Here is a 27,193-nt window from a genome sequence, read left to right on the forward strand (position 1 = left end):
CAACATATTCATTAGGAACATGTAAGCAGCAACGAGAGGTGCCAATTCCACCCTGCAACTGCAGGTTCATTTCAGTAACATAATCTGTCTCTGAATCATGCACTTTTACCTCTGTTGATTTATTCATCTTTATTTCTTCCTTTTGTTCTTCACTCAAATTGTCGTGCATATTCTCCCAAAAATAATATTGTGGAAACGAAAAAATCTTTTTTGACCGCTTGTATGTCGCTTCACACGACATTATAAATTTATTGAGAGGTCCAAAACCTTAAGCTGATAGTTAGAGGCTTATGATTGATTAATACTTTTGAATTGCCTATGGGTTAATTATAAAGTACGGATTATTTATATGAGAACGGAGAACATCCAATTACGTAATAATAAGAAAGTATTTAGTATTTACTATATAAAAGTTATCAGCGGGTGATCAAATCAAATCAAATCATTTTAATTTTGGTAAAAATATTATCAAAAAGTTTTTTCTTGTATTGCATTTACCATTAATATTATATTTTATTATGAGAAGATTTTTAGTTAGAGTAAACATATATTTTAATTTTCCATTTATTTGGTGAACTAGCTTTTGTAAATAATTAATTTCCATTACATTACTTTATCTGATTTTAAGTAAATTTTGACCATAAATATTTTGCGATTGATGAATTGGAAAATTTTGTTAACAAATTAGTCAAATCGTGAATTGCGTAGTATCACATACTGTATTGTAGACTATATGGTAATAAATCTATGATTCTCATTACAAGAGTATAGTTTGAAATATACTACGTACTCCATAATTATAAAAAGCATAAGTCTATTAATAAAATGGCAATCTCATTAATATACTGTATATTATTAGCTGATCTACCACGAGTAAATCTCTAATTTCCCTTTGTTAAAAATGTTACGGAGTAAAAAGAAAAATCTCTAATATCCCTGAATTTTACAAAGAAATATTATTGTAATCAAAACGAAATCTTCATAATATTCGTTGCCAAGAGCTATATACAGAAAAAATAATCCGTATAAGAGAGATTTATTTGTTAATTTATTTTTCTAGGAAGTGTAAGAGAGATTTTTTTTTTTTCATTTTTGAGGGAGTGTTTACTTAGACTCACTATTTCTAACTCTAATGCCAAGCACCAAGGTGTAAACAGTATCCCAACATCAAAACATTTTACATCACAGCTGATGGCTTGCGCGATAGGAGAAGAAATTTATGCACTTCTGGGTGCTTGAACTGGGAGACGAAAAAAGTGAGAATCCGGAAGTGAAATGACAACCTAGCAAAAGTATATAAGAAAATTTATCCATTGGAGTCTAATACCTGTAACCAAAATGGTACTCCGTATTGAATTGATGACAGTGGAAATACACAACACAAAGCATGAATACAATGAAGAACTTGAGGAAGTTTAAGTGAAGGTTATACTCGCTAATTTTTCTTCAGGACAAAATTCTACAAGCCTTTTATGTACATTGACATAGATTATGGGAGCTCAACTGGTTTTTCGATGTGGTGTCAGGGCACCTTATATGACCGATAGCAGCAGAACAGTTCTCTATATCTCTCTTTTCTACAGAAGGATCTCCATTCCATCGGGTTTGCAACATATACCAAGCTAAAATTCAGTGTCAAAGCAAGAAACCAAGACTCGGCTGACCATGGACCTGGCAAATGGGATGTAACTCAAACTGTACCTGCAAATACATAGTGGATTTACAAGACACTGTAAGCAATGGATGACAAAAAAAACTCTTGTGGGTAGTGATTGATTTGTGTACATCCTATCTACTTCAACTGAAGAGGATAGAGAAGGAGAAGGCTAAAGAAAGTAAGCAAGCATTGAAAGGAGAAGAGAAGGAAGTTTATGTTAGCATGAATACAACAGTCTCCAATATTCAAAAGACCCATAACACAATTTTTTCCTAGGTTAGATATTTTAGACATACCAAGTTAGAGCACCAAACTCCAAAGTGATTGCCAAGAGTGTCAATAGCTTGTTATGAACCTGCCCAAAGTGATCAAGCACAGTATAATTACATCAGAAACCACGGATATGGAAAATAAAGAGAAGAATCAAAGTACACTACATGACAAAATACATATGATGCTTACATAGAGGGCACAAAACAGTGCAATAATCATGCTCGCAAGATATAAGGCAGTTGCATATATACGCACGGGATCAAGCATCATTGCCACTTGCCTTTTTGGGCCAATAAGGAAAGCTGTGCTGCCACACAATATCCAACATAAGGAATCAAACATAAATTCTGGTCAAAGAATTTAATATTTTTAATCCCAAAATGTACAAATTTTAGATCATCAGACTAATCCAGATGATGGATTTATCATCTCAAACTCAAAGGGGAGAAAACACATGGCTAGAATCCTTTTTAATTATTTTCAGGAGAGATGGAAACCTAAGAAAATAAAAATATATACACAGGTATAACAAGAACCTAAAAAAGTAAATACATACCTCCCAATAGCAAGCAAATTTCCAAGGGTAAAAGCGATACCAAACTTGATTGGATTGAAGAATACAAGCATGGACTGCATAGTAAAGAAGCAGCATTCAGAATTAATGTCAAGAAAAACTTGTCTCCATAGTGAAATTAAGAATAAGCAGAGCACACTAAGGACTAAGGTTTATTTATTCATTTATTTTTATTGATAAAATGGGATCAAGTTCCTATAATCTTTGCAGCAATCATGTCAATTGATATCCTTAAGGGCATTCATATTCATATTTGCATGTATGCATCACTGTTGACTTAACGCTCAAATGAGTGAAAGACAGATAACCTACATCCCTATCAAGACTGCAGCAGAACAGAAGAGCACAACTGGGGAATCTAGATAATGCCCCATCCTTTTCTATTCCACAATCCTTTTCTTTCTTATGTTACGGCAGAGTCTACATGAGATGTAAAGAACAAGGCAAAGAACATGGTTCTCAACTTACATTTAAGGCAGAAGTAACTAAAATAATGCTCAACCATAAACAAATCTACATCCTTTAATAAAGTTTATGGCAACATTGTAAAATAGGCAACAAAAAATCAAGGGTCCTCAACTAATTAACTATTTTATTATAATTTAGAATTGTGTTGCTCAACTTCTTATGAAGCTGAAGTGAAGGTAGATTTAAGAAGCTGAAGTGAAGGTAAAAGCATTTAAGAAGCTGAAGTGAAGGTAGAGCCCGTAGAGGCATTCTGCATCCAAACTCTGGAATAATATGAAAAAAGAGAATACATACTTATATTAGACAAATTGAATTGTGCTTATGATTTAATGGGACATTGGAATTGCAAAACCTATAACAGGTAACCAAAAATCAAACAAAGATTTGTGGCAATCCAACACTTACCAAAAATGTACAAGTCAACCCAGCAACAAAGCATATGGCAAAGCCTTGAATTCTCTGCAGCAAGAAAACGAAGACAAAGTTACGTAGCTAAACCAAAAAAAACAAAAACAAAAAAAAAAGGTACAAGGCAGCATTGACATCATAAAAAAGGAAAAAAAATTGATAAATTTAATAGATGATGGAAAGTTAAAGGGACAAAGAAGAGGATAGAGGTGGCAGGAGAAGAATGAAATGACTTCAACTCTCACCCCATTAGAGGGAATCAAACGAGGATTCTACAAATATCTAGGTTCTTACATATCCAAACAGCAATAATGAATAACCGCTCCCTTTCAAATTATAATTAGTGTGCGCACAGTATCCTTAGTACCAGTCCCAGCAGTGTTTGATGATCTGAACCCCTGTTCTTTTCTTCAAATTCTGGTGATAGATCATTACTTAGCCCATGAAAACAGTAATGTAAAGATCCCTCCATCGCTAACCAAGAGATGTGTCCTAACACTAAACAACTATTTTGGCATATATACTGGCAAGTGTAATGAAATTCCTTGACTAATGAAATGCTTCAAAACAAACTCACAACAATATACCTCTTCTGTTGCTTCAGTGTGATAAAAATTGGTAATGACGGTTGTAAATGAATAGTCCATTAGGCGTGAAGATATGCCAACTTATGTCCAAATGGCAGAAAATGAAATTAAGCAAGCAGATCATAGGTACCAGTTGCCCATATTTAAGTTTTAACAAAATCCTAATATTCCTAAATCATACGTTCTATACAGATTACAATATAGGCCAATTCAGACACTGATTATGGAAATTCACTCAATCGGCACTTCAATCCACACATCAGGGACTTGTGAATTTTAAAATACACCTAAATTTACACAAGTAATCTGTATCAAACAAGTTCTCTTTTTCCACCAACAAACCTGTGAATTCTGTATAGAGCAACGTATGTCTCTTAGGACACTGCAATCACATAAGCTAGCTCAACAGGTAGGAAAGCCTACACAACAGCACAATGACACATATATATAAACTTCAAGTCAAGCACACCCTTATCCCTTCAATAAGATTAATGAGGGACTCAAAAGATCATAAGTTTCTATCAGATTTTGTATTTTTAATATTCCGCCATTACTCTGCAAGCCATTAGTTGGTCCCATGAAGGCCCTCAGTGACCTTTAGCCAATGAAAGAAGGTATATATATATATATATATATATATATATATATATATATATATATATATATATATATATATATATATATATATATAAAGAAAGAGCCATACTAATTGTTTAATGGCAAAGTGGAGGGTTTCAACCACTCAAATGGGGTTCATGGGTAAAACACCAACCTTTTTCCTTTCCAGGTCCGAAAATGTTAAATTATCCAAAACTGAAGGCTATCCATGCTTTAGAAACAACTTTGAAGGTATGTGTCAAAAAATCTCGACATAGCAGGGGATCCTAGGGTCATATAATGTTGTTTAGAACCATGTATGACCACTACTCGGTCATAAGGCTTGTGGTGTCCTTGAGTAGATTAATAGAGGTGTGTATGGATTATGGAAATTGCTAAATTAACAGTTTAAAGGCAAAGTTGATGGTTCCAACCATCCAACTGGCCTCTTGGGCTATTATGAGGTTCATGGGAAGATTTCTAAACAATTTTATTTCCGGGTTCGAAAAAGTTCAAAATAGTCCAAAACTGAAGGTTATAGTACACGAAATCAGACCAATTTTGGAAGTTTTGGGACACGGTGTCGAAAAGTTTCGAGCTTGTATAGGATGCATCTCAGGGTCATATAATGTTGTTTGGAACCACATATGACCACTAATTGGCCATATAAATCTTGTGGTGACTTTGAGTTAAAGAAGGTAGGCGTAAGTTATACACGGAGAAATTGGCATTTTAAAGGCAAAATGCACGGTCCCAACCACCTTTATGGATTCCTAGGTTGTCTTGGGGTCCATGGGAACCACCCCTTCTGAGTTCCATAAAGTTGAAATTTGTCCAAAACTAAAGGCAACAATTCACTTGTTCGAGCCAACTTTGGGAAAAAAAAAAAAAAAAAAAAAAATTGAAGTGAAAAGCATTGGATATCAAGGTCATATAAGTTGGCTTGGCATCATAACAAGTCTATAAATATGCCTTATAAAGTGTCTTGAAGATGAGTTTGGTTCCTCTATTTGGCTAGGCAGTGAAGAGATGGTTATTTATATAAGCAACTTGGCATACTGAGGTCTATTAAGCTCTATGAAGTCCTTCATTTTTATTGGTGTTGTAGATTTTTCCCAAATTCACTACTTACCTTAACATTCCATTACGATGTTGATTTAATACTAGACATACTACTATATTATACTTCCTCGCTCCAATAATATTGCAACAAGGATGAAATTAAGGAATCACAAAACACATATTATATGTAAAATATCTATAATTGTATAAGAGTAAAAATTATAAAAAGTTGATATTATGAAAGTATTTTATATGACGAATCTAACAAGTTCCCACATGACAATATTTTGCTTAAGGTATAAATTATATTATATGGTCAAACAAGAATAGTGCAAAAGAATAGTATATTCTGAAAGTATTTTATAAGACCAATCAATGAATGTTGACTTTAGTTTGATTGTTTACCTACAATTGTTCATTCATAATGGAATGGATGAATGGAAGCCTTTTAACCCAAGATGAAAAAGTAACAAAAGAATAGTATATTCATATTATTGATTGATTAATTAATGGAAAATCATCGCACTATATGATTATATTTTATTTTCTCCCCCTTGTAAGCAATAAAATAGTGTCGACCTCGTTAACCAACAGGCATGATAACTCAATAAGGTGGTGCCTACTGCCTAGCTCCAAAACTAGTTGACATAAGTCTTTGTAGACAGACGAACCACAAAAGTAGATCAAAGGGTGGGAGAGCCAATAACATAATACAAGTTAAAACTCCACTTGATCCCCCATTAAACTATGATTTGAGATGGCCTCGAGTTTTGGAAACTGAACTGTAGTATGCAAATAGGAACACAGGATCCACAAAAGCAGTTGAAATTCTTGGGAACACATCAAAAGCATGGCAATAAAACATTTTTCGATGTTCGCTAGCTGTTTCTGTAAGGTCTAATTCCTTTTATAGCTCCACGCCTCTAGATATATATTATGTTCTGAAGAGATGTACATCAACCTATCCAATTGTAAGGTAACATAACAATAGCCTAAAAACCACATGCCACCAACTCCCAAGTCCCAACCAAAAACTCTACACATTAAGGCCTGAGAAACTAGCAAAGCTCAGAAACAATTGCAAAGAGCTGGAATTTATAATGCATTAATACAATCAAACTTTGTAATGCATTATGCATTCACAAATATATGGAAGGATATTATGCTGGCGGCTCCAAATTGTACTCTCAAGTGGCATTGTAATATGCTCATAGGCTCTATACTCCAGGGCACACAGCTCGCGGCTACGATCCACAAAAAAGTTGAATGACAGAACTCCATCAACTCTACTCAGACCAGATATAGCACATAAATAGCTGCTATTCCCAAATGAACATACATTACATTCTATGCCCAAAGCCCCAAATTATTAGAGAAATTGGCGCACTCTCTAATGCCACTACAAATTACACAAGTACTCTGTATCAAACAAGTTTTCTTTTTCCACCAACAAACCTGTGAATTCTATAAAGGGAACAATATATGTCTCTAAGGACATTGCAATCACAAAAGCTAGCTCAAGAGGTAGGAAAGCCTACACAACTACACATATATATATAAACTTCAAGTCAAGCACACCCTTATCCTTTCAATAAGATTAATGAGGGACTCAAAAATCATAAGTTGCTATTAGATTTTGGAAGTTAATATCCCACAATTACTCTTCAAGCCATTAGTTGATCACATAAAGGCCTATGGTGACCTTCAGCCAATGAAAGGAGGTATGTACAAAAAGAGCCATATTGACTATTCAAGGACAAAGCGGAAGGTTTTAACCACTCAAATCATCTCCCGAAGTGTCGTGGATCCATGAGAAACACCCAAATCCTTTTTCCTTTCCGAGTCCGAAAACGTCAAAAAAATTCCAATATCAAAGGCTATAATCCACACTTTTGAACCAATTTTGAAGGTTTTGAGACACAGTGTAGAAAAAACTCGAGATAGCAGCTGGGATCATATAATATTGTTCGGCCCCTAGTATGACCACTAGTTGGCCATATAAAGGCTTGTGGTTCCCGAATAGTGGTGGCCTTGAGTTAATTAATAGAGATGTGTATGTAAATTGCTAAATTAACAGCTTAAAGGGAAAGTAGATGGTTCCCACCATCATAATGGGCTCTCAAGGTGTCGTGGGGTTCTTGAGAAAAACTCTGACCAATTATTTTCGGGTCCAAAAAAGTTCAAAATTGCAATCACAAAAGTTAGTTCTTCTTATGTTCATGAGAAGAACTAAAGATTAAAATCCGCGAAATCAGACAAACTTTGGAAGGTTTGTGATACACTGTAAAAAAGTCTTGAGATTGTATGAATGTTGTTTTGAATCACATATGACCATTAAATGGTCATACAAAATCTTGTGGTAACCTTGAGTTAATGAAGGGAGGTGTTAGTCATATACAGATAAATTGGCATTTAAAAGGCAAAATGCATGGTTCCAACCACCCAAATGGCCTCCTAGGATGTCTTGGCGTCTATGAGTACCAGCCGACCTATTTCCTTTTCTAAAAAGTTGAAAATTGTCAAAATTTAAAGGCAATAATTCACTTGTTTAGGCAATTTTGCCAAAAAAAAAAAAAAAAAAAAAAAAAACCGAAGTGAAGGTATAGGGTATCATGGTCATATAAGTTGGTTTGGCACCATAAGAAGCCTACTGATATGTCTTATAAATTCCCGAGGATGAATTTGGTTCATCTATCTTGCTATGGTAGTGAAAAGCTACAAGAGATGGATATTAATATAACCAACTTGGCATTTCAAGGTCTACTAAGGTCTATGAAGTTTTTCATCTTCATTGGTGTTGTTGATTATTCCCAAATTCATTACTTATCATAACATTCCATTATGACGTTGGTTAGACCATTATACTATACTATATAGGTGTTGTGTTTGTTACTTAACACCAATCAATCAATGTTGACTTTAATTTGTTTGCATACAATTGTTCATTAACAACGGAATGGATGAATGGAAGCTTTTTGTCCCAAGAAAAGTAACAAAAGAATAGTATAATCATATTATTGATTGATTGATTGGAAAATCATCACACTATATTATTAATTTTTATTTTCTCCCCTTGTCAAGCAATAAAATAGTGTTGACCTTGTTAATCTCCAACAAACATGATAACTCGTGGTGCCTAGCTCCTAAACTAGTCGACATAAGTCTTTGAAAATAGATGAACCTCAAAAGTAGCTCAAAGGGTGGGAGAGCCAATAACATAATACAAGTAAAAAACTAGACTTCATCCCCCATTAAATTATGATTTGAGATGGCTCTTGTTTTGCAAACTGAATTGTAGTATGCAAATAAGAATTCAGGATCTACAAAAGCAGTTGAAATTCTTGGGAACACATCATTAAGAATGGCAATAAAACATTTTTGCACGTTTGCTAGCTGTTTCTATAAGGCTTAATTCCTTTTATAGCTCCACACCTCTAGATATATATATTATGTTCTGATGCGATGTACATCAACCTATCCAATTGTAAGATATCATAACTATAGCCTGAAAACTAAATGCCACCAACTCCCAAACAAAAACTATACACATCAAGGTCCAAGAAACTAACAAAGCTCAGAAACAATTACAAAGAGCAAGAACCTATAATGCACTAATACGATCACAAGTTCGTAATGCATTCACAAATTTACAAGGAGAGTAATTATGCTAGCGGCTCCAAATCGTACTCCCAAGTGACATTGTCATATGCTCTTATAGGCTCTATACTCCATAGCATACAGCTCGCCGCTACAATCCATACACAGTTGAATGACAGAACTCCATCATCTCTACTCAGACCAGATATAGCACATTAATAGCTGCCATTCCCAAATGAACATTACATTCTAAGCCCAAATTACTGATCAATCAATTCTAAAACAAGAGAAATTGGCTCATTTTCTAATACCCTTACAAATTAAACCCAAAAATTCAATTGCAATGGAGTAAACAATCAAATAAAGCACAAAAATCAACCAAAATTCGAAGAAATCAAAGATTTAAGTGCAGATCAAACTAAATTCAATCAAACTCCATGATAATACACAAAAACAAGGGTTTTAAGATCAGGAAAAACAAAATGGAAAAATTGAAGACCTGTTTGGTGGACAAAGTGCAATTACGATTGAATTCATCCATGAAAGAGCTATCATCAGCAGCAGAATTAACAGCTGAAGATTCTTCGTCGTCAACCTCCATACCAACAAGCATCTTCATTTTTTCAACAGGTTGGTAACTCTTCACCTTATCAAATGCTTCGCTTAATCTCTCCATTTTCTCTATCTTGAAGATCCAGAGAAAATCGAAAATGGAGATCAAGAAATCTGGAAATTGGAAATGGAGGTTATGGTGGGTGGATGAGTGAAGACTGAAGAGTGAGAAAGGGGAGGAGAGAGGATGAAGAAAGGAGGAGAAAGAGTAAAATGTTACTATAAGTTAGGGAGAGTGACAATTTGCTTGTAACTTACTATAGTTAGGCCTTATGTCATGCCTTGGGTCAGGCCTCATGCTCCATTGTTCAGGTGACAAACGGGTAATTTGGATCGGGTATAATTTGCTTCATATAGCGGGAAAGGGGAGGGGAGTTGTTGTCAAATGGGAAGGCGGGGTGGGGGAAGGGAGCGAGGGATGCGGAAAAATTGCCAAAATGAGCGTTTTTGGAAAACAATTTCCCAAACAAGACGCGTGGCAAAACAATTTCCCAAACAAGACGCGTGGCAAAACTATTTACCAAACTAAGCTTTTAGGGTAAAACGCCAACCAGGGTGGCGTTTTACCCTGGGCAATTTTTTTTTTAATTTTTAGTCAAAGGTAAAACGCCATCAAGGGTGGCGTTTTACTGCTGGGCAAATTTTTTTTAAAAAAACATTTACACAAAAACGCTAACGCTGTTGGCGTTTTACTTTTAACACAAAAGCGCTAACGTCATTGGCGTTTTAGAGTCGGGTATTTCTAACAGCATATATCGATGTTCTTCATTATTCAACCAAACCCCCAAATTGCAAACCCTAACCCCGCGCATACCAACTTCCAATTCTCCATATTTGAAGCAATTTCATCACATTCCGTAGCTTAGTTTTGCATCATAGTCAATAAAAATTAATCCTCCTTCTTTGTTCAACACTGTTACGCCCTACTTTCATCGAAATTGAGGTATGTCTTGAATTTAACTATTTTACTTGTGTATGATGTTTTTTGGGAATTTATGTTTGTAATTTACAATGTATGTACTATAGTGTTGTTCAAGTATGCGAAATATGTATAACTACATAATACATTGTTGTTTAATTATTGAAATTAAGTATAGTTATATGTATGTTGTATAATTTCGTATAATTTATATGAAGCATTTAGTTGTTGAACTACATATATGAAGCATTTAGGGAATTACGAACTACATTGTTGAGTTAAGTACATTTAAATGTATCTTACATTGTTAGATTAAGTAGGTAAGTTAGTATGTTGTTGAACACTGCGTTGTATGTACGCTTTGCTTGGGGATTTATTGGAATCATTGTGGTTTTAGTTGTGCATATGTGTCACCTAATATGTGGTCTGATGTTATGTAGAACATGGCTTCACAATTGATTGTTTTGTTATGCCGTTGGGGGGGTGAAATTTTGTGTGTTGGACCCAATGTCGAGTATAGAGGAGGAAAAATGGAACCGCTAGCATTGAAACCTTGTATGACTTACAATGATTTGTTGAAGAAAGTTTATACTATAATTGGTTCAAAGCCAGCAAGTGTTGAAGTGAACATCAAAATGAGGTTTGAAAGTGTTAGCGGGATTCAAATCTTACCTGTTTTGAATGACGACCATTTGGAGGTTTTGAGGGGTGTCGTTGCAATGAGGTCTCTTCCTACTGATTTGTATGTGGAAACGGTGCCTGTATGTACTCAACAACCAACATTTCTTCCATCATACAATGCAAGCTCTCTACAAATGCCCGCATATAACATTCCATCATCTGAATATGGAATGGGTTCTTTCAGTAAAATGTTACACGACGATCAATTTGACATTCCATTCAGTTCACAATTTACGGCGTCGGGGTCAATGCAGCAACCTGGTCCATCTACCTCAAACAATGACATTTCATCATCGATGCAGTTGCAAAGTTACTCTCCCACGCAAGAACATATTGAAACACCACCGTTTCAGACTTTGGTGAATGCTGAACTTGTTGTAAACAACGAGTTGTCTGTTCTTGATATGTATAATGACACAAACGACGAGGGTGAAGACGGAGATGAAGAAGATGTTATAAACAACGATTTGTCTGTGGATGATGTTCTTGCTAGAACTCCATTACCTTGGTTCAGTCAAATAAACGAGAACTATGAGGTGGACATACATTGGGGTGATTCGGGGAGCCAGTGTTCGTTTCGTGTCGGGGGAGAATTTGAGAAGGGCATGATTTTCGACAATAAGAAAGCGCTACAGGAAATGGTGAAATTGTATTCCATAGAGCGAAATCATTTCTACACCACAGTGACGTCGAATGAGAATGTCCTTCATTTAAAGTGCAAGAGGGGGTGTGGTTGGTCGCTACGTGGTACAAAAACAAATCTAACCACACGTGCCTTTAAGATCGTATCTTACAAGGGCCCACATCGCGACATTGTGTTAATGAAGTTCTGCCCAGAGATCATCGACACTTGGACTCCTCTGTTATCTGCGACTATGTGAAGTCGTTTGTGCAGAAAGATCCATGTTTGAAAGTTGAGTTCATACAACATATCATCTCCAACAAATTTCAATTCGATGTTCCATATCGAAGAGCGTGGTATGCCAAACAGAAAGCGATTGCGGAAATTTTTGGGGATTGGGAGAGTTCATACAACAGACTTCCTTCATTCATGCAAGCCCTCCAGGAGTCGAACCCAGGCACTGTAGTTCTGTGGAAATACAAAGCTATTGCTGAAGGCGTTTATTACAGCAACATGGAGGTATTTGAACGAGTGTTTTGGGCCTTTAAGCCTTCCATCGATGGGTTCAAACACTATATGCCTCTGTTATCTATTGATGGGACACACTTGTATGGGAAATATAAAGGCACACTTTTGGTTGCTACAAGTGTTGATGCTAATTTTCAGGTATTTCCTTTAGCATTTGTAATAGTTGAAGGGGAAAACACCTCGAGTTGGTCCTGGTTTCTAAGCTGCATTCGGGTTCATGTTACTGATCGAGAGGGCCTATGTGTTATATCTGACCGACATGCGGGGATTATTGCTGCGATGACTAACCCGGATGTTGGATTTCATGAGCCACGGGCCTTTCACAGGTTTTGCGTTCGACACATGGCCTCTAACTTGAGGACTCATGTGAAAAACAACGACATGAGAGACAGGTTCAAGGCTGCTGCATACCAACGCCAAGAAAAAAAATTGGTTGAAGATATGCGTTCTATCTGCGAAGCTTGTGTTAAGTCCCTAGAGAACATCACGGATGTGCCGTTTCACAGATGGTCCTTGTTTCATGACGCTGGTCGGAGGCATGGTATATGTACTACAAATTTCTCAGAAACTTTTAACAATGTGTTGAAGGGAGCTCGTTTTCTGCCAATCATGTCCCTTGTCGAGTTAACTTTCCACAGAGTTAACAAGTACTTTAACAGAAGCAGAGATAGTTCACTTGCTAGGCGTGCTCACGGATATGCATACTCACCTAAGGTCACCGCCATTTTGGAGAAGAATAATAGAAAGGCAAAATACCATACAGTGGATGTTTATAGCCGTCAGCTTGGTATATACCAAGTAAAAACACACCGAGGAGAAAGGATAGGGAGAAAAGGGGGTCATAAGCATACCGTTAACTTTAATTTAAGAACATGTACATGCAACAAACCGATGATATTTCACCTACCATGTTCTCATGTTCTAGCCGTGTGTCTTAAGTATTCAGTTTCTGAGGAACCGTGGGTGGACAGTTTCCTACGATCAGAGGCGTATGCAAATACTTATGCCCCACAATTCTGGCCTATTCCTTGTGAGACGACGTGGAGGTCATACAGAGGGCCTAAAATCATTCCTGATGAGATCATGGTCCGAGGACACGGTCGCCCACCGTCGAAGCGTATACGAAATGAAATGGATGAGACAAACCGTCCACCAAGCAAATGTAGTCGTTGCCGTCAGGAAGGACACAATAAGAGATCTTGCCCTTTTCGAACGGACGGTGACCGGTAGTGGTGTTAGTTTATGTATTATTTTTATACCATGTTGTGTGTATGTGTTCAAGTAGGATGTAGCTGACTTTTTGTTTTACATTGTACGCTGAACAGAGATCATGGAGGGACAGGATCAGGGGCAGACACGACATGACCCTGGACCAGCTGACCCTTCAGTGCTGACACTTCAGGATACCCATCGGAGCCGTGACATATGGGAGCAGATAGTAAGTTTTCATCTACCAAATATTTATTGTGTTTGGCATTTATTTGGTTCACTGATCAAACAATTTATTTTTTGTTCTTGTACAGGGTGATCCAGCACGTTGCTTGGTTTGCAGGCACCACGTTGCCACCACGGTGGTAGATTGGGTGGTCGACCCCCGTGTGCTACAGTATATCGATTTTGTGGGTTTCGGCGGATTTCATAGGATGGCCTTCACACCGATCGATCGAGCGCTTATTACTGCGCTCGTTGAGAGATGGAGACAGGAGACTCACTCCTTCCATCTACCAGTTGGGGAGGCCACCGTCACGCTCCGAGATGTGGCGATACTTACACGGCTCCCAGTGCATGGTAGGGCAGTTACAGGACCGATTATACAGGACCCTCGTGGCCTTGTTGAGAGGGTGTTAGGGGTGAGGCCTGAGGCGACCGATGTTAGAGGCACAGGGTTAAGACACATATGGTTACGAGAGACATTTGGGGTGTTGCCTCCTGATGCTGATGATGGGGTCGTCCAAAGATACGCTCGAGCGTACCTGTTCATGTTGATAGGATCATTATTCAGTAACAAGAGTGGTAGTCACATACAGTTGATCTACCTACAGCTGTTAGAGAACAACTGGGAGGGTATACGTGACTACAGCTGGGGTAGTGCGTGTTTGGCAACCTTATATCGACATCTTTGCAGAGCATCCCAGCGTAGTAGATGGGAGATCAGCGGTCCCTTGATTGTGCTTCAGGTAGTCTTGTACTTTCATACCATTTTCTACCTATTACGTACTAAACATTGGCTAGACTAAACTTTTGTTTTTTTTATTACAGTTATGGGCTTGGGAGCACATCCACGTTGGTAGGCCAGCTATGCCTGCTAGGCGTCGACGCGAGGAGGAGGAGGAAGACGATCAGGAGCATGCATATGAGGCGCCGCCACACCCACCACCGGACTTAGCATACGGTTGCCGGTATGTATGACTTATTGTTAAGTTATCCACATATGGTTTTAATTTTCTATTAATTTTGTCATGAACACTGTTATTATACATGTAATCAGGTGGCTAGGGCGGAGACTTACTCGTGTGCATGCAGCAAGGGGTCTGCCGTATTATAGAGATGCATTCGACAGACTGAGCGAGTCTCAGGTTATAGTTCACTTTAAAAACTAATTTAACACCGTGTTCATTATTTTAATAAGTTAATTATGATGTTAACGACTGCTTGTTAATGCAGATGACGTGGGATCCGTACGTCCCTCACTTAGTCGATGCCATGCCCCAATATCTTCTTGATCACCAGATGGAGTGGCGTGCCATGACAGTGCTCATCTGTTTTGAGTTGGTGGAGGCTCACCTCCCCGACAGAGTCATGCGACAGTTCGGCCTTTGTCAAGCCATCCCCGCCCCGTGTGACACGAGTGTCCAGTTGCACAGGACAGACCAACGAGGAAAGGGGGAGGTTAACTGGGCAGTTCAGCATGCCCCTTACATTGACATGTGGGACCAGCGGCTGCAGCACGTCGCGGATGGTGCGCCTGTCCAAGGCCTGATGGAGTATCACGATCCATACATGGTATGGTACAGGAGCATTACCCGACGCTTCATCAACCCTAACTACACCCCACCCTCAACGCATTACCACCCAGCTTTTGGAGACATCAGTGGATATGTGAGTTTTTTGTCATTTTTTCTTTTCCTCTAATTTATAGTTTCTTTAATTATTAAAATGGTTGATTGTTGACTAATGCAGGCGTCTGATATGCTTGCTATACATGATGCACTAGAAGTCTTGAGCATATCATATCCCACCATACCGCAGTTGGATGACATTCACGCAATGACTGTGAGTAGCTTACAGAGACATGGTCATGGCCATCTTATCCCCCAGGGCCGGGACCAATCACACCGCCGTTCACACCGTGAGGTAGGCAGCAGTAGTAGGGGACAGACTCACACGTCCCCTATAGGGTCCCCCTGTTTTTTGATGATCAGGAAGATATCGCCATCCACATGTCTGCGCCATACTCATCTCAGGAAGGACCATCTTCCAGCCAACAGACTCCTCCCCAGACCTCTGCCCCAGATCCTTTCACAACGGTATCTCAGTACTACCGTCGTAGAAGACCGCGATTGGATAGACAACACTTACATACAATAGATGAATCGGGATCTTAGAACTTCTTTTGTTAGTTGTAATCAGATTCTATAGTACATTGTATCCAAATAAATATTATCAATTTTACTAACCTTTTTAGTTCATTTTCTGTACATTATCAACTTCACCATACGCATTCATTCTTTTCATTGTATTGGTTGCTGGTGTTGTTGTTGTTGCTGGTGTTGTTAATGTTGCTGATGTTGTTGCAGTTATTGTTGTGGTTCCTGTTGTTAAGGTTGTAGTAGTTGTTGTGATTGTTGTTGATGCTCTTGTTGGGGTTGTCGTTGTTGCTCTTGTTGGGGTTGTCGCTGTTGCTGTTGTTGTAGTTGTTGTGGTTGTTGCTGCTGTTGTTGTTGCAGCTCCTGTGGTTGTTGCTGTTGTTGTTGCAGCTCCTGTGGTTGTTGCTGCTGTTGCTGTGTAGCTGTGTTTATGTGCAGAGATAAAACGCCAACCATGGTGGCGCTTTAGGGGGGTAAATTATTTTCAAAAAAATCACTCAGGGTAAAACGCCAACGGCGTTAGCGTTTTTGTGTAAATGTGTTTTTTTAAAAAAATTTGCCCAGCAGTAAAACGCCACCCTTGATGGCGTTTTATCCTTGACTAAAAATTAAAAAAAAAAATAAATGCCCAGGGTAAAACGCCATCCTGGTTGGCGTTTTACTCTGGAAGCTTAGTTTGGTAAATAGTTTTTCCACGCGTCTTGTTTGGGAAATTGTTTCCCAAAAACGCTTAGTTTGGCAATTTTTCCGAGGGATGCTCCGATAGTGGAGATTGACTCTAGGTGGGGTAGATTTTTTTTAAAAAAAATTTAATTTTGTTTTTAAAAATAATTATAGAAAAAAGGGTCAATAAAATGACACGTGATAAGTTATCCTTTCAATCGGTTACCAATATGACAAACTAGTCAAGGGATTATTTTGAGCATATGGGGGTCAAAAATGGGATTGATTTCAGATTATTCAAAAGTGGCATTGTTTTGAGTAAAAATGACAAAGGTGAGATTATTCTTTTTCATTTTTCTTATATTAAATTACAATGAATGTCATTATATAAAGTTCTAAAACAAAATACATAGCACTAATTACATAAGAAAAGTCAAAGCATATTCACAACAAATCTAATCTATATTTTAGTATTTAAAAACACAAACCATAATTTTTCATATGACACATGTCATCACAAGTCACTCACTACCACACATGACACATGTCACCCCTTTTAATCTTTTAGTTTAAGTCTTTATACATTCTATAACTTGCAAATTTAATTAAGAAAATGAAGTGTTTCATTTACATCATAATAAAATAAAGTTGAACCAATTAATATACATCACATAAACATATGAATTGAATTATATAAAAATTGTCTTTTCAACTAATAGACTTAAAATATAACTTAAACCAATATGTCATTTCATATCCTATACTCTTCATGTATATATGTGTAACTAAATTCTTTTATCTTTTTCCCCAGTTCTACCCTCATTCTTTATTTCCTTTTAAGTTTTAGCAATGAAACAATTAGTTCGTATTTCATATCACAAGTTTCAACAACTGAAAAAATACCTACATATGAAATAACCTTAATATGAACTCGTGCATCGAACGGGCCAAAATGCTAGTTTACATTACAATAATTTACTAAAAGAGAAAAGTTAAAACCAGATATTCCATCAGAAGAAAGAAAAAAATAAAAGCTTTCCTACGAATTCCATCAAAAAATTGTTCTCATAAACAACCTTTTCGTAATATCAATAGTATCCATTAGAAAGCATGCTTAAAAGCCTTTCTTTGGCGGAATTTCCAATGGAACCATTAGAAATCTCCGAAAATCCGTCGAAAAGGCCATTGTTTTCGACGGATAAATTTCATCGGAAATGTGGCAATTTTCGATGGTATTTATATCCCATTGGAAATTTGCGAGAGAATATTTCATCTATGACGAATTTTAAATTGTTTCTGATGGATCCCCCCCCCCCTCTTTTGTTTCCTATTCAACTTGTATATCTGCACATAACATAACCTATTTTTGGCCAGCATAAATACACATTCTAAAAATTCTGAAATGCATAGACTAAGCAAAATACGCATTAGAAATTACTGCGGAAATTATGTACAAGCAAAATACAGAAACTGGAGTTACTAGTGTAAAATACCAGTGCAAAAAACTACACAACCTAACAAAGGATAGAACTAGCTAAGCTACACAATATTTGGGGAACCCTAGCTTCCGCCACTACCCGGGTTGTCTCTAGGGTCTCAATGCTGAGGAAGAATGGTAGAAAAAGTGTTGGGGTCCCTGACTCCGAACATGCGAGTCAACATCTCATCAATCAACTCCTTATTTCCCCTCTCCATTTCGGCCATATGGGCTGCCAATTTGGTTTGCATCTCAACCTCCATTTCGACCATATGGGCTGCCAATTGGGTTTGCATCTCAGCCTCCATTTCAGTCCGCATAGCGTTGGGCATGCGGCTCAACGTCTCATCCATCAACTCCTTATTTCTCCTCTTCAGTTCGGCCAAATGGGCCGCCAATTGAGTTTGCATCTTGGCCTTCATTTCAATCCGCATAGCCTGCACCATCTGTTCTAATTTTTCAACAATCGAAGGCGTGTACCGCTCCACCATCTCCCAATACAACTCATTCGGACTCTTTTGAATCCCTTGATTGTTTGCTTCTTCAAATTTCGTTTGGAGGGTCTCCTGCAACATATAAATGAGATGATAAAAAAAATAACTACCAACAAATTAAGTTGAAGGTTTATGTTCATGGAAAAAGAGGTAAATTTGGGGAAAATGACTTCTACGTTACCTATTTTTCACATTTGATATCAAATGAACTTATTACCTGTAACATATTTAACGTTTGACATTATAAGTGAGGGGCAAGAGACTAAGTTTTAGGTTCATATTCATGAAAAATCAAGCAAATTAGGCTAAAATGACTTCTACTTTGCCTATTTTCCTCATTTTTTATCAAATGAACTCATTCTTGGCTTCTTGCCCATAACATACCAATACAAGGGGAAATAAACTAAGTTTAAGGTTTCAAAATACAAGGGGAAATAAACTAAGTTTAAGGTTCATATTCATGGAAAAAGAAGTAGATTAGGCCAAAATAACTTCTACTTTGCCTATTTTCCTCATTTGTTCATTTGTTATCAAATGAACTCAATCTTACCCATAACATACCATTAATAGCTAGTTATAAGTGTTTTAAGGTTTGAAATTACAAGTAAGAGGGAAGAAACAAAGTTTTAGGTTCACAGTCACATAAAAAAACAAGCAAAGTGTTCATAGTCACAAAAAAACAAGCAAAGTTGAGGAAAATGACTTATAACTTGCCTATTTTTCATAGATGCCAAGAATACAATCAGGTTGTGTTTGGTTATCTTTATTTCATTTCTATTTCTAAATTTTAATTCTTGAATTCCAAATTCTGAAATTAAAATTCTATTTTATGTGTTTGGGAAACTCTAGAAATTGGAATTAAGGAATTTTACGTAAGATGTTGACTTTATAATTTATAAAAATTATGGAAAAGAAATTGAAAAAATGCATTTAAATGAAGCTCTGTTACTTACAGAGGAGAGAGAAAGCAACTAAAAAAGAGAAGATTGCAAAAATGGAGACAAGCAAATTGCATAAATGTTGACCACTTGTTCATTTTGGAAAAGACGAGGATACATGCCCATCAATTTTTGTCAATCTAAGGAAGTGAATTGTAAATGACAGGGTTTCACAGAGCACTTGAAATTCTATCAAATTGAGCCATGTTTAATGGTCCTGGAATTGAAGCAAATCCAAATCCAAATTCTTGCAGTTTATCAAACAACAACATTGACTCAAATCCAGAATTTGAAATGAAATCAATATATCCAAACATACCATCACATATTTGTAATGCAATCACAAATTTACTAGGAAGGTATTATGCTAGCGGCTACAAATTGCAATCCCAAAAATAACATTATCAGATGCTTACAGGCTCTATACACCAGGGCATATCAGAAATCAGCCCGCCGCTACGATCCATACACAGTTAAAATAAAGCACACAAATCAACCCTAATTCAAGGAAAAAACATACAATTAAGTGCAGATGAAATGAAATTAAATTCCATGATAATACGCATAATCAAGGGTTTTAAGATGAAGAAAAACAAAATGGAAAAATTAAAGACCTGTTGGGTGGACAAAGTGCAATAACGATTGAACTCATCCATGAAAGAGCTAACATCATTAGTAGAATTAACAGCAGCAGATTGTTCGTCTTCAACTTCCATACCAACAAGCATCTTCATTTCTTCAACAGGTTGGTCGCTCTTCTCCATTTTCACTCTCTTGAAGATCTAGTGATAGTCGAAGATGGTGATCAAGAAATGTGGAAATTGGAAATGGAAATTTAATGGGTGGATGAGTGAACACTGAAGAGTGAGAAAGGGAAGGAGAGAAATGAGGAAAGGAGGAGAATGAATAAAAGTGTACCCTCCGTTTTTAAATACTTGTTCCACTTTATTTTTTCGGGCGTTTTTAAATACTTGCTTTATTTTATTATTTAGAAAGCTTTTATAGTATTTAATTAATTTCTCTCACCAGGTGGACCTAACAATATTAATACTATATCATCTCACCTTTAATTCTTTCCACTACTTTTTGGTTTTTATTTACAATTTTTTATTCTTCCAAAAATTCCACTACCTCCATATTTTATTAATTTCTTCGATTTCTCCTAAACTCCACGCATGGAGAAATTGAGCAAGTATTTAAAAACATAGGGAGTAAAATGTTAGGATTGTTTGGTGGACAATATAAAATCGAGGAAGTTGAAATTGATAAAATTTGATAAACTGGAAATTTGTTTGGTTGACACATAAAAGTAAAAAGGAAGGAAGTGGAATTTTATAACTTCCCACAAAACAAAGGAAGTAAATTTTCTAATCCCTTTGGTCAATCAAAACTCAACAATTTTGAATTCCCAAATTGTCTAACAAGCAAATTAATGAAATTGCTAGAAATTTGATTAGAGAAATAATTGTTTCTGAAATATACAATTTTCTATGGAAATTTAATTCTCATATCAACCAAATGAGGCCTTAATTTATGGGGGAGAGTGACAAGTAAATTAGGCCTTATATCATGTATATCTTGGGCCGGGGCCTCATGGCTCTCATGCCCCTCGTTGAGTTGACAAACGGGTTATTTAGATCAGGTACGTATAATTAATTAGCTTTGTATTTAGATGATGAGTATGCTTGGTGTAAGGAACTAAGGATTGTGATATATTAGACGGGTTATAACTTATAAAGGACTGGTTATTGATTCTTGTTTAGATATCATGTTTGTTGCTTTGAGTTGTATCCGACTTATCAGATTAGAGATAGTTATAGAGTGATAGTGTAGTTGGCCAAATTTCTAAAAATCTCTTTCTTTAGATGGTTTGATCTTTGGTGAACATAGAGATCGTGTAGTCATTGGATCGAAAGCAATACATTTGTTGTCAAGGTATTTTGAGTCAGGTGTAGTTGAATATGCTTAGTCAAATCTTGCTTAAAGATGTATCAATCTTGTAAGAAGTATTATTAATTACCTACATCATTTTTTTACATGATACTAGTTAGTGTGATGGTTATTAATCATTGTTAAATTTGACTATAATATTAAATGCATTGATCAAACTATGCATCATAAAAAGATACTTTAATAAGTTATTATAAAATGATGGTAATTGTTAAAGTCATATAATATAAGATGATGCATGACATAAAAAGGCATGACTTGTTATTCTAAAATGGCAAAAGGGATCAACACTTGAAACCTTCATCTTACCTATACATACCTAATATATTAAATTACATATGGCATGACCTTACATAAAATTCTGAAACAAAATGCACAGCACTAATTAGTAATTACACAAGTAAGAAAAGTAAAAGCATATTCACAACATATCTAGTTTACATTACAAGAAATCCCTCAAACTCTACCAATAGTATTATTCATATTGTTGTGTCGTTTCTACGTGGCATGTCCCAAATGGAAGAAGTACGTAACAAAATCAATTAATCTTCCTACAATCTCTACGAACTTCTCCTTTAGCTCCTTCTTTGACATCGAGCAAGCTCATCTTAACCATGGCGCGTTGAAAATCCATGAAGAACAAGGCTTCATTCATAGCATAACCATTAACAAAGCCTCGAGTTCTAGGGCTATCAAATAAGGTTTGATCAGAAGTAAGCAAACCAGCCTTGTTTTGTAATGCATGAAAATAAAGGTTGTCAAAATCATTCCTTGAGGCATCAAAGGGTTGTTCTGCTTTATCACCAGCACTACATGTCTTAGTAAGTGTACTAGCAAAATTAGCATCTAATGATGGGTCCACTTCATGTGTATTATCGAATTTGCTTAGTCTATTATTGAATGAAGCGCACCTTGCCACTCCCAATGTGTGGGCTCCTACATCAAGTAATCAAGGAATAAAACAAGATTAGATGATAAATTGGAATATGTTGCATACTATATATATTAACATATTGTGATTCACTGATTTGTGAGTGGGGTTGGTATTATTATTATAATACTTGTATAATAGACATGATATAGGCGAAATTCAATTTAGGTTTTAGGTAGTCTTTAGTAAGCGTGTTTTAAAACTTTATCAAATTAAGTTATTGCTTCATTCTAACACATGTAGTCATGTTGTATGATGATGATAATGGACAAAACAATTGCGCAACTAACAATTATAATGTCACATCATGATTGAGATATCAAATTCGAATACTTCTCTAAAATTTTACTTAATACAGATATTAACTTAACTGATCCGGTTTGTATGTATAACCAAAGAAAGTACAAAACATCTAGAATTTTTAATGAAATAATGTGTCAAGGATGTCAAAATTGAAGAATAGTGGTACCTGACAAAGCGACCATATCTTGAACAGTAAAGCCGCGTTGTCCAAAAACTCTAATGAGCTCGGAGCTATTGAAAGTGGGAAAAGGAAGATTGATTGTGTCTTCTATTTTTGATCTTCTTCCATCTTTCCTTCCTTTAGGTATTTCATATATTGGACCACCACTCTACATTAATTAAAACTTTAAAATTAGAAAGTAATCATGCTTTATACGAAGTATATCTTAATGATGCATGATGATAGTAATTGCACTTCATCCATCAATTTTGGCACATGCTCATGCAATGGAGCGTAACACTATCCTTGTCAGTTGTCATTTTACTAATTTAAATAAAGTTAGATATAAAAAACAATCTTTATTAAGCGTAGATAAAATAAATTACTCTTTTTAAGGTGTATGATCCAATATTAGAATGAAAATCAAATTAAGTATTATCTTATATTACCAAGAAAACCGCATCTCTAGCAGCCATGGCTATAATATCAGCACAAGAAACTACTCCAGGACATTGATCCTCGAGTTCATCCTTAATGTTGTCTATGAGTTCATATCCTCGCAAGCTTAGATTTCCCGGAGAATCCTTCTCCGCTGTATTATCCTTTGTCGAGTCAATAAGGATTGATGCATCACATCCCTACGTACAAAAAACAAATCATTTACAAATAATTCCAAATTTCAAAGAGATCGATCATTCAATTTCATATAATATGCACTAATAGTTAATTAATCAAGCACAATGCATAATTATTATTACCTGTATCCAACAGTCATGGAAATGCATTCTTAAAAGAGGGCCAGCCAAAGTAGGATCATCTTGAAGAGCCCTAGAAACAGCATCTCTAACAATTCCATCAATCATTGGACAACTCATGATATAATAATTCATGGACACTGCATCAACTCCAAACCTAAACCCTTTAGCTACCATCCCCATCAATAGCATTGCCCCGATAACGTATCGAAACATCATCCTAGCAATGCTTAAGGAAGAGTTACTAGAAGATAATGGTAACATTACTATTATTTGGTAGGGTTATAAGTTGGAGTACTACTCTAAAGATTATTATTTTGTGGTATTTGAATGAAATGTTTAAGAATGTAGCTAGATGTATATATAGAGGGTGGGAAAATGGTTTATTGTTGCAAAAAAAAGAAAAAAAAAAAGTACAAAGACATACTATAATGGATATAGAATATGATGAAAGTGGAAGATTGTAGTGGACCATAATCTAGGGTTCCACTTAATTAAGATAAAATGGGAGATGTTCAAAAACATGATAATCCTAGTTAAATTATGTAATTGCATGGTAATAGACACGTTAACATGGTTAAGATTTTAAGATGTTAATGGTTCATAATGCTCCACCGCCCGCCAAATATATAAATGTGACTAGGAATTTGGGTAATTGCAAAACTTCAAGCCATGAACAAAGACATTTTCTTGATGTGCATTGTTGATTTATATATGTATAAAATACTCGATTACATGTCAAAAAGCATTTTTGAGTTTAGAGTCAAACTTATTCAAATTAATACTCCATAATAAAATCAGTGACTTTTATATATGATGATAATCAATGTAATACTGGATTTTTAAAGCTCAAACCTGAAAACTTTTGTCACAATTATATTGAATAAGCCTCTCTATACTAGCTAGTCCATACAAAGGGTGCACATTTGTTAGGGTTTTGATGTATTTTTAGGCAATGAGTCAAATCATATTAAAAGGGGTAGATAATTCTCTTTCTCTCATATATGAATGAGATTAGTGAGATTTGACCCAATGTCTCACATTTGTTTGATGAAATGACAAGTTTCCAAACATAATAAATAAAACTATATACTTGTGGTGGTACTGGTACATGTACACATATCATGTAGTGAGATTAGTAAAATAATTAATTTCACTTCATGTTAGTTTAGTTCAACTCTTAATTTCCTTCTCTCATAAAATATTCATTTCAATTCAGCTCAGCTTCAATCAGTTCAGTTCAGTTGAGTTCAGTTCAACTCGGTTCAATAAATGTAAACAACCCTAAGTGGAATTTCATATATATATTAGATATAATATGGACCATATAGTTCATGTCTGAGATTAGAAATTGAACTACACCTTTCAATTTGATGTACGTACTAGGTCTTTTAAAAGTAATTTTTCTTTGTAAAAATTGGATCTATGTATCATAAATCTCTTTCCAATCAAAGAAAGGAGAGAAAGTTATCCTAAATTAGTAAATTCCTAATGGTGGATGAAAATTCCTCAGAAAAATAAGGAGGAGTTCATTAATCTAACATATAAAGCAACAAAACAGAAGAATATATAGAACACAAAAATAACCATGATTTTTTAGTGAAAATTGATGGAAGCCTTACAAGTTACAATATTCTGTACCCAACGCTAGAGTTTGAGAGAGAGCGAAGATGGATCGTTTTAAATTTTAACTTCTATTTTTTATTAAATAGTTTTCAATGCATAATTTAACACATAAGATCGATGTGTTTAATATAGGGTAATGCTATAAGGGTTGCATATAAGCATTTAATATACTTCTTTTTTTTTCAGTATTAAGTTGGAAATTTATCAACAATTTACGAGTAAATCAATATAATAAATGTTTATTAATTGTCTCCTCCCATCCTAGAATTGTCTAGATAACATCTACTGCAAAAAGTAGCAAAAGAAGATGAATCTTATAATTTATTAATTTAGAAACATCACGAAACATATGGTGATATGGTTGCATCACTCCAAAATGCCACAATGCAAAAGGAATGACAAGCTAAGCATATTGACCTAAATGAAAAACAATTTAATACTCCATAACATTATTAATAAACTTTAGTGAGAGTACATCATCATTACCATTTGATTAGCACAACATTTGACCAAGTTTATGCTTTTTGTACGTTTATTAGTGCCAAACAAAAACAACATTTGAAATAGACAAGAATTAAAATATTATATATAAATATATAGAAGTATTAAGTAGGATTTAAAAATATTAATGTGATGTGTATGAATGTTGTTACATTATATGCTAAGCAATAGTTGAGTGGAAAAACTAAATAAAGTCAAAACTTTAAAATAAAGCAATGAAGTGGAAGAATTGAGAAGGACAAATGAGCTGGTTTCCATACTATTTGGTTCCATATTGTTTTTGTACGGTTACTTATACAACTAGTGCTATCTACGCGGATATAGGGGGTTGTTTGGTTTAATCAGTTGGAATGGAGTTGTAATTCAATTTAATTAATTTTTTGTTTGGATGAGGTTTTTAGTTATGAAATCTCATACCCAAGAGGTTTTAGAATCCGTATATTTCGTATTAATGAATGATAGAATCCATACTAACAATAAAACCAAACAACTTGGATTAGTATGGGTTTTAGAATTCATACCTGTTTAGTACGGAGTATGAGATTTTATACCAATTCATTCCAACTTGATGAACCAAACACCCCCTTAATCTCTATTGTATAAATCAACGAGTCGGGAATAGTTTGATGTCCATATAAAATACGGAGTGCTTGTGTGTAAACGACTCTTACTTTCATGTGTTCTTATTATTTGGATTAAATATTTTTAATGTTAACGTATGTACTTTCACAGTTTCACCAATTAATTTGAAGTTTAGGTGATTTATCAAATTTTCTATGCTCTTTCTATATTGCAATGATTGATTTGAGTACAAGGGATCAAAATAGAATGAATAAATGTTTTTTTTTTTTAAAAAAAAAAAAAAAGAAAAAAAAAACTTAAATCATTCTACGGAGTAATAATTTTAGGTATTAAATGCTTCCCAAAAGAGACAACAGTAAATTCCCATATGCAACCAAACAAGGCCTAAATGGTCAATGATATGCGATATAGTATAGACTACAGAGTACAGACACACATAGTAGTAGAGTACCACTGTATGGCTGTATTCTAAAACAGAGAAAGTGAATACAATCAATGAAATACTACCTCCGTTAACTATTATTTGCAACAAAGGAATATTTTATATCTCACAAACAATACCCCTTTGTTGCAAATAATAGTTAATGAAGGTAGTATACAGAAATTTTACCAAGTTGAAGCTAAAATAAATCAACTGCTGA

General features: G+C 35.5%; 2 protein-coding genes across 5 annotated transcripts; both read right to left on the reverse strand.

Annotated features, from left to right (window-relative positions):
* Positions 1–1,293: 1,293 nt before the first annotated feature.
* LOC110701371 (vesicle transport protein SFT2B-like) lies at positions 1,294–20,724 on the reverse strand. 4 transcript variants are annotated; one of them, XM_021879030.1, is made up of 7 exons: positions 20,431–20,681; positions 9,723–9,818; positions 3,378–3,431; positions 2,487–2,560; positions 2,120–2,237; positions 1,954–2,012; positions 1,294–1,701 (listed from the first exon to the last, which is right to left on the reverse strand). In XM_021879030.1, the coding sequence occupies exons 1-7, from the start codon at positions 20,506–20,508 to the stop codon at positions 1,623–1,625; spliced, it is 558 nt and encodes a 185-aa protein (XP_021734722.1). In that variant the 5' UTR covers positions 20,509–20,681; the 3' UTR covers positions 1,294–1,622. The 4 variants fall into 4 exon arrangements, with proteins under 4 accessions (XP_021734722.1, XP_021734720.1, XP_021734719.1 ...); XM_021879028.1 differs by lacking the exon at positions 20,431–20,681 and having other exon boundaries at positions 9,723–10,080; XM_021879027.1 differs by lacking the exons at positions 1,294–1,701; positions 1,954–2,012; positions 2,120–2,237; ... (1 more) ...; positions 3,378–3,431; positions 9,723–9,818 and adding an exon at positions 18,248–18,878 and having other exon boundaries at positions 20,359–20,724.
* Positions 20,725–21,894: 1,170 nt separating this feature from the next.
* LOC110701373 (peroxidase 47-like) lies at positions 21,895–24,295 on the reverse strand. The gene is made up of 4 exons (XM_021879031.1): positions 23,847–24,295; positions 23,538–23,726; positions 23,095–23,257; positions 21,895–22,630 (listed from the first exon to the last, which is right to left on the reverse strand). The coding sequence occupies exons 1-4, from the start codon at positions 24,105–24,107 to the stop codon at positions 22,233–22,235; spliced, it is 1,011 nt and encodes a 336-aa protein (XP_021734723.1). The 5' UTR covers positions 24,108–24,295; the 3' UTR covers positions 21,895–22,232.
* Between the last annotated feature and the right edge of the window lie 2,898 nt (positions 24,296–27,193).

The sequence above is a fragment of the Chenopodium quinoa genome, unplaced genomic scaffold, assembly GCF_001683475.1.
Source record: "Chenopodium quinoa cultivar QQ74 unplaced genomic scaffold, ASM168347v1, whole genome shotgun sequence".
Lineage (NCBI taxonomy): Eukaryota > Viridiplantae > Streptophyta > Magnoliopsida > Caryophyllales > Amaranthaceae > Chenopodium > Chenopodium quinoa.

Bases quoted from the DNA above. Each gene is read 5' to 3' on its own strand.
- LOC110701371 (XM_021879027.1), bottom strand. From the start codon at position 20,508: ATGGAGAAGAGCGACCAACCTGTTGAAGAAATGAAGATGCTTGTTGGT. The intron at 18,879-20,358 runs GTCTTTAATTTT...TATATGTTGCAG, and splicing joins GCACTTTGTCCACCCAACAG to GAGACCCTCCAAACGAAATT.
- LOC110701373 (XM_021879031.1), bottom strand. From the start codon at position 24,107: ATGTTACCATTATCTTCTAGTAACTCTTCCTTAAGCATTGCTAGGATG. The intron at 23,727-23,846 runs GTAATAATAATT...TTTTGTACGTAG, and splicing joins TCCATGACTGTTGGATACAG to GGATGTGATGCATCAATCCT. The intron at 22,631-23,094 runs GTACCACTATTC...TACTTGATGTAG, and splicing joins AGATATGGTCGCTTTGTCAG to GAGCCCACACATTGGGAGTG.